The 7,850-nt window shown below is 33.1% G+C and overlaps 1 protein-coding gene across 4 annotated transcripts; it reads left to right on the top strand.

Moving 5' to 3' along the window:
* The first annotated feature begins 2,401 nt into the window (after nt 1-2,401).
* LOC131654039 (pentatricopeptide repeat-containing protein At1g52620-like) lies at nt 2,402-7,653 on the top strand. 4 transcript variants are annotated; one of them, XM_058924441.1, is made up of 6 exons: nt 2,402-5,342; nt 5,424-5,487; nt 5,615-5,762; nt 6,012-6,095; nt 6,956-7,143; nt 7,238-7,653. In XM_058924441.1, exon 1 carries the CDS (start codon nt 2,563-2,565, stop codon nt 5,038-5,040), a length of 2,478 nt encoding a protein of 825 aa, XP_058780424.1. In that variant the 5' UTR covers nt 2,402-2,562; the 3' UTR covers nt 5,041-5,342; nt 5,424-5,487; nt 5,615-5,762; nt 6,012-6,095; nt 6,956-7,143; nt 7,238-7,653. The 4 variants fall into 4 exon arrangements, with proteins under 4 accessions (XP_058780424.1, XP_058780423.1, XP_058780425.1 ...); XM_058924440.1 differs by having other exon boundaries at nt 5,615-5,909; XM_058924442.1 differs by having other exon boundaries at nt 2,402-5,321; nt 5,615-6,095.
* Nucleotides 7,654-7,850: the final 197 nt, after the last annotated feature.

Raw genomic sequence — 7,850 nt, 5'->3', positions numbered from 1 at the left:
CAAATTTGGTTTATTGTTTATCGCTTTGCTTTCTTCTTTGTATAAACTGCTTTCAACATTAATGGAAGATTTCCCAATTTCAATTTGGAATTGGGGGTAGACGTAGTCGTAGCGAGGACGATCGACGAACTGCCTGAACAAATATCGTGTTCTTGTCGCTTTTATCTTTTCATTTACGTTCTGTTCATATTTGGTCATAATTGCAAAATTGATTAACGATTCAAGTGTTAAAATTGTGAATTAAGATTCTGCATAAACATCACAATTCACCACATCTTGAATCATCATCAATTTGAACATTATCACCAAGTGTTTGTCTTTTTGCTCATTCCATTATTACTGCATTGCAAACCAAAGTTTGTCAATTTAGAAGTTAATTGATTTTCAGCTGTGAAATGTATTGATTCGATAACATATCACTTCATCGTTAATCTCAATTATCTTGTGGTTTTGTCACATATACGACCCTTGCAATAACGGTCCGGAATAGACGCAAGTCGATTTAGAACCGCTTTCGCTTTAGTTCGAAATAATTCCGAAAAACTCTGTGAGATCTATTCACCCCCCTCTAGATCCTTAGGCCAGCGTCTAACAAACAAGGCATATGTAGAGAGAAATGGAAAGGAAGCAAATTTTAATCAAATTGATTTCGAAAATAATACTACTTATCTTGAGATTGTTGATCTTGTTGAAGGAGCGATAAATTAAAATTAAGTAACTACTTAAAAATATGTATTTAAATAATGTGTGGTGTGCTTATATTACATTTATAGTTGCACTAAGGACATACTTAAGAGTATGTATGTTGTGTTGTATGCAAGTTTAAGTTATATAATATATGAAATAATAATGTTGAATATGTATGTTGATTTACGCTATCTTTAATTTTATTTCTATTTTAAGAATGTTAGACTTAAAACATGTCAAAGATATTTGCATTTCGGACAATGAAATTATCCATATATTCCTAAAAAATAAAAAATGTTTTAGTGAAATAAGTCTTACTAAAGGTACATTAAATACAATCTCAAGTCCTGTAGAATCGATTGAAGGAACACATGTAATGTCATGTTTATATTATCAAATGAGACAAAGTGTGTCATTAATAATATTTTATACTCCCCATAATCAAAGGAAAATTTGTCGAATGGTATATATCATCAAAGATATGATATTGAAACTCCAACTAAAAGTAATATAAAATACATTAATATTACTGCTAATATTTTGGCGAAGAAGAAAACTTTAGAAAAAAAAATACTTAAATAATAAATAATAATTTTCTTATTATGTATTACTCCCCCGTCCCAAAATAAGTGTCACATTTAGAAGAAAAAAATTTGTCCCAAAAATACTTGTCACTTTAGATTACCAATATAATTTTATATTTAATCTTCCAATTGTATCCTTTAATAAAGACTCTTAATTTATTATTTTCCTACTAAACATCAATGTTAATTTGAACACAACAATAATTAATCAGGATAATTTGGTAAAATCACTATTTTATCTCTTTCATTCATTAGTGTTTCTTGATATGTGTGAAATGATCAATTGTGACAAATAATATGGTACTGAGAGAGTATAACCCAAGAGAAATACATTCATGAAAACAAACATATATATATATATATATATATATATATATATATATATATATATATATATATATATATATATATATATATATATATATATATATATATATATATATATATATATATATATATATATATATATATTTCTAAGGATAATGATATACAACATGAATGTAGAGTTTGTTAAACTCACGCGAATGAGGTGGCAACACAGTGTTCATTAGATTTTATAATGAGAATAAAAGTCATGCACTGAAAGTGTAAAATAGTTTTACACTCTCAACCAATCACAACCATACATCTAACTACATCTTACTTTTATTTTAAAAAACTTTTGATAACATGACATTTTATTGATTTCTTATTGGTTGGATGTGTAAAATATACGCTAAGAGTGTATGAATATTATTCTCTTTTATAATTTCCTCTCTCTTGATATCAACTAAAAAGACCATATCTATCTTATTAAAGTAAATGTATGTTTTAGAAATACTCCAATTCTCATAGTTTTCGGCCAACTACTAATTTTATTGGCTGGGCAATATTTCGTGACACATTCGAATTGAAATCATTTGGGTCAAATAGCATCACTCTTCTAAGAATAACCAATAAGAAGAAAGAAAATTTAAAATTTATGTAAAATTTAATTTTTATTTTAATGGAAATTATGAAGTGATTGTAATAATGAATAAAAGAAAAAAATATTGATTTTATTTTTAATTAGTAAAAAAACTTGATTTGTTGTTTCTAAAACCACTTTTATATTAGTTAAAAATTAAAGAAAAAAAAAAAAAAAAAAACCTCATACGAGACTTGACAAAAAAGGTTTTTTCGTTCTGCCTCTATCCCAACCTCACTCTCTTCTTTCTCCACCGGCGATTCTCATACGACGGTAATCTCGCCGGCACTGCCATCCACTCTCCCCCTCTCCACGATTCCACCGTCACCAGCACCGTACTTCCCAATGTCAAAGGCTGTTCTCTCTCATATCAAACCTCGTCACCGCCTCAAACCTCCCTCCTCTTCTTCTCTGCCTCCACGCATCAAAAACCTCATCACCGACGTTATCCATATCCTCAAAACCCATCAATATCGTGACTCTCTCGAATCACGCTTCGCTGAATCCGAAGTCATTGTCTCTGATGTTGCCCATTTCGTTATTGATCGAATTCATGACCCTGAACTTGGTTTAAAGTTTTTTGACTGGGCTTCCACTATTCCCTTTTCTTCTCCTCTTAATGGACTTGCTTATTCTTCTCTTCTCAAGCTAATGGCCAAGTATAGAGTTATCTCGCAGATGGAGTTCGTGTTGGAAAATATGAAAGCTCACAACTTGAAACCTACACTTGAAGCACTAAACAATGTTATTTGTGTGTATGCGGAAAATGGGTTTGTTAATAGAGCACTTCAGTTGTTCCATACGGTTCGTGAATTGCATAATTGTTTTCCAAGTGTGTTTGCTAACAATTCATTGCTTAGTTGTTTGGTGAAAAACGGGAAAGTTGATGTTGCACTTGAAGTGTATGATAAAATGCTTCAGAAGGGTGGTGGTGATGGTAGTGGTATGGATGTGGTTGTTGATAACTATAGTACCTCAATTGTGGTGAAGGGTTTGTGTGATCTTGGGAAGGTTGAGGAAGGTAGGAGATTGATTAATTATAGATGGGGAAAAGGTTGTGTTCCACATGTAGTGTTTTATAATGTGATCATTGATGGGTATTGCAAGATGGGTAATCTTAAAGGTGCTAGTAAAGTTCTAGAGGAATTGAAATTGAAGGGCTTTTTGCCGACGTTAGAAACTTACGGGGCTTTGATTGCTGGATTTTGTAAAGTTGGGAATTTCGAAGTAGTTGATCAACTTTTGAAAGAAATGAATGTGATGGGATTGAATGTGAATGTGCTAGTGTTCAATAATATTATGGATGCTCAATACAAGCATGGTTTGGTGGAAAAAGCTGCCGAGACAATGATAAGGATGGATGAGATGGGTTGTGAACCAGATATTAGGACTTATAATATTCTGATTAACTTTTCATGTAGCGGTGGAAGGATTAAAGAAGCTGAAGAGTTCCTAGAGAGGGCAAAGGAAAGGAGATTGCTGCCTAATAAGTATAGTTATACACCCATCATGCATGCTTACTGTAAACAAGGGAATTATGTTAAGGCATCCGATATTCTTTTTAAGATTGCTGAAAGTGAAGCAGGAGGTAAACCAGACTTGGTTTCATATGGAGCTTTTATCCATGGAATTGTCACCGTTGGGGAAATTGATGTTGCACTGATGGTCCAAGAGAAAATGATTGAGAAGGGTGTATTTCCTGATGCTCAGATTTACAATGTTCTGATGAATGGTCTCTGCAAGAAAGGAAGGTTTCCTGCTGCCAAACTACTACTTTCAGAAATGCTTGATCGAAACTTACAACCTGATGCGCATGTTTATGCCACCTTGGTAGACGGGTTTATTAGAAACGATGAACTTGACAAGGCAATAACACTTTTTGAAGTTGTGATGAGTAAGGGTATAGACCCTGGCATTGTGGGGTACAACGTCATGATTAAGGGTTTATGTAAATTCGGAAAGATGACCAATGCTGTATCATACTTAAATAAGATGAAAATTGCGCATCATACTCCTGATGAATACACTTATTCCACTGTTATAGATGGATATGTAAAACAACATGACTTAGATAGTGCACTCAAGATGTTTGGACAGATGATGAAACAGAAATGCAAGCCAAACGTAGTTGCCTACACCTGCCTGATCAATGGATTCTGCAAAAAAGCAGACATGAGCAGGGCTGAAAAGGTTTTCAGAGTGATGGAATCTTTTAATTTAGAGCCTAATGTTGTCACTTACACCATACTTATTGGTGGTTTTTGTAAAGCCGGTAAACCTGAAAAAGCTGCATCATTTTTTGAGTTAATGCTGATGAGAAATTGTCTTCCAAATGATACTACATTCCATTATCTCATAAATGGCTTAACAAATATTACAGACAGTACACTTAGCAGAAAAAATGAGGAAATTGGCAGGTCCTTGATTTTGGATTTCTTTGCAACAATGATATCAGATGGATGGAGTCCAATGATTGCCGCTCATAATTCTATTATTGTTTGTCTTTGTAAGCATGGAATGGTTGACACTGCCCAGTTGTTGCAAACTAAAATGCTGAGGAAGGGATTTCTTATGGATTCTGTATGTTTCTGTGCCCTGCTACATGGCTTATGTCAAACAGGAAAGTCAAAAGAGTGGAAGGACATTATATCCGGCGATATGAAAAAGATTGAATTCCAAACTGCTTTTGAGTACTCCCTGAAATTAGACAAACGCCTTTATCAAGGAAGGCTCTCAGAGGCTTCGATTATATTACAGACCTTGATTGAAGACTCCAAGTTTTCTGATCAACAAGACAGAGATCAAAGAGTTACAAGCTTGTAGTAAAGCACGGAGTGAAGAAATTCCCATACTTCATTCGAAAATTCTACAACGATACATTGTTATTCAAACCAACAGTCTCATATATCTCTTATGAATGCACTGCAAAAATGACAGTTGCATAGACTTAAAGGACGCCCATATTTTTAATGCTTGGGGACAGCAGGGAACAAAAAGTCAATGCATAAGAATTAAATACTTTTGCTAGATGTGGAGAAGATCATTGGCTGGGCTATGAGTTATCATTTTATACATTCATATGAAGCTTCTACCAAAGAATTTAAGTGTGTGATAACTGTAGAAAGGTTTTTCTTGTCATTTTTGGATATTTTTATAATGTCCATCATTTTTGGATATATAACATTGTTTACATTTCATTTGTGCAGCATTAAGTATGGGTTCTTCAAGGGATCCAAAATGAGAACAAGAGCGTAAAAAAAGTCACTGAAGGTAATTAATGCAATTTCCACCCTATTTTGTGGGGTGTGTATTTTGCGATACTTTCATCTAGTTTCTTTACTCTGTATTGATTAGAATCATGGAATAAATACCCGTATTTATTGAATTGTTACTCCAGGATGTGGTTACTGAGAATAAATTTGAGAAAAAGTTGTTTGGTGATGATATTGAAGCTTCAGAGAATGTGAAGGACACCTTGAAGGAGTTGACCATGCTTCCTCTTAAATAAAAGGCCTGAACTATTTTGTAAAGGACAATTAACAAAGGTGGAAATATTTCTTGTTACTTTTAATGACTCGTGAAACACAATATTTAGTAGATGATGCAATCATGCAATGTGTAGCATCAGCACCTTAATGTTTCACTTATTTGAACATAGCTTTGTAAGGGAATATTGCTTTTCAAGCCTCCTGGTACGGGAAAAACAATGCTCTCAGCGCTGCAAATTGAGTTTTCTTTATGTTGTCAGTTTCCCTGTGTATTTTAGCCTCAAGATAACTATGTTTCTGTTGCAGTGGTTTGACGAAGGAGAAAAATATGTCAAAGCAGTCTTCTCCCTAGCCAGCAAAATTTCTCCCAGTGGTATATTTGTTGATGAGGTTGGTATAACATGTCATATTTATAAGTTTCTTTTCCTTTGCTTTAAATATTTTAATTATAACTCCTTTATATTTTGACCATTTAATTTGAATATAAATGTTCATTTCTGTCTTTCGCTCTACTTTCCACCATTTAAAAGGTGGCTTTATTGTTATGTAACTAGTGATTATTGACATGACATGTGACATATCAGGCATGATATGAAAGTATGTAACTTTTAAGGAGGCTCAACCTCAATGTTTTAGATGATGTTGGCATGACCTGAATTACCTGTCTACTTTATTCATTGTGCCTTTCAAGAGTAGTTTGTCATGCAAAACTACAATATATCTCTAGATACTGATTATAAGTTCCTGATCTCCAATCCATAATTTGATTGTTGCTGGTGTTAAATAACAAATGTACGTGTGATTTGGGAATTGTTTTATGAAACACCAATCAATTCAGCTGTTTTCTGCATGTTTACAATTTCCTCTGCATTTCATGAAATTGCAAAGCGGAAAGAGAGTGACAATGGTATCTCCAACAGTGTTTGTGAAGTTGCTGATATATTGGGTTGAAGAGCTGGTGGGTTGCAATTTAGAATATATTCCAAACAGATTTGACCCAAAGTTCAGAAGTTTAGCTGATTCTTTTTTTGTTATTGAATGAATACCTAGGTGATATAGTTGTGATTATTTGCTACAAAGGCACTTCTTTGAATTAAATCAATTTTCAGTTTTGATGCCTAGAAGTTTAGAACATGATTCACCGGGTATTTAAATATTGTCGTTTTTATGATAGCTACTGGCTAGTAATGGCTTCTATAGATTTTCTTATTTTCACTTGTGTTTGAAATATTTGGTGGAATCTGTGGCAGGTTGACAGTATGTTAGGGAGACGTGAAAACCCCAGTGAGCATGAGGCTATGCGTAAAATGAAGAAGAATGAGTTTATGGTAAATTGGGATGGTTTGCGTGCAAAAGAAAAAGAGTGTCTACTTGTTCTTGCTGCTACAAATAGGTCTTTTGATCTTGATGTGGCTGTTATTAGGAGGCTTCCGCTGAGGTAAACAATATTATATTTGGTGGATACTTCTTTTATTTCTTGTTTTACATATGAGGCCTATTCTAATTCAACCTTTTGTAAAACTGTATTGTAGATTGATGGTTAATTTGCTAGTGTCGCTCCAAATTCTAAGTGTCATTTTGGCGAAAGAAGAATTGGCACCCGAAGTTGATTTGCAAGCAATGTTAATGGATACTCTGATCTAATAGAACCTAAATGTGGTTGTTCTATATCTTTGAAGACTTACATTATGGCATTCTGATATTTTGACAAGGACAAAAGTGATTATATTATAGTTGATGAATTTCAACAAGCTTGGCAGAACATAACATAAATGATGTTTTCCCTGAAGATATTATCAAGAAAGTTGATCAAGATAGCGCAAGTCATTTACACTTGTAATAGGAAATCCTAGTAGGATGTTCAAAGTTATCTCTAAGTGTAAATCATTTTTTTTTAAATAAGGCTTTTATATATAATGAATATAGAAATATTGATTTTTAATTTAATTTTCAGGTATCATATATAAAATCATCAAGATATCCTCCAGATATTGGAACAGCATCACATAAAACTATTTACGCATTTTAATGAAAATTTTAAGTAATTGGTTTATTTGTCACATCTAATCTTCTAACATTACAAGAATTTAGTTTTTATGAAATTTCAAGTAATTGGTTTATTTGTCACATCTAATCTTCTAACAC

This window comes from Vicia villosa, linkage group LG2 (genome assembly GCF_029867415.1).
Source record: "Vicia villosa cultivar HV-30 ecotype Madison, WI linkage group LG2, Vvil1.0, whole genome shotgun sequence".
NCBI classification, from domain to species: Eukaryota; Viridiplantae; Streptophyta; class Magnoliopsida; order Fabales; family Fabaceae; genus Vicia; species Vicia villosa.
Note: the sequence above shows the minus strand (reverse complement) of the source record. Positions and strands in the feature narration are given on the sequence as shown.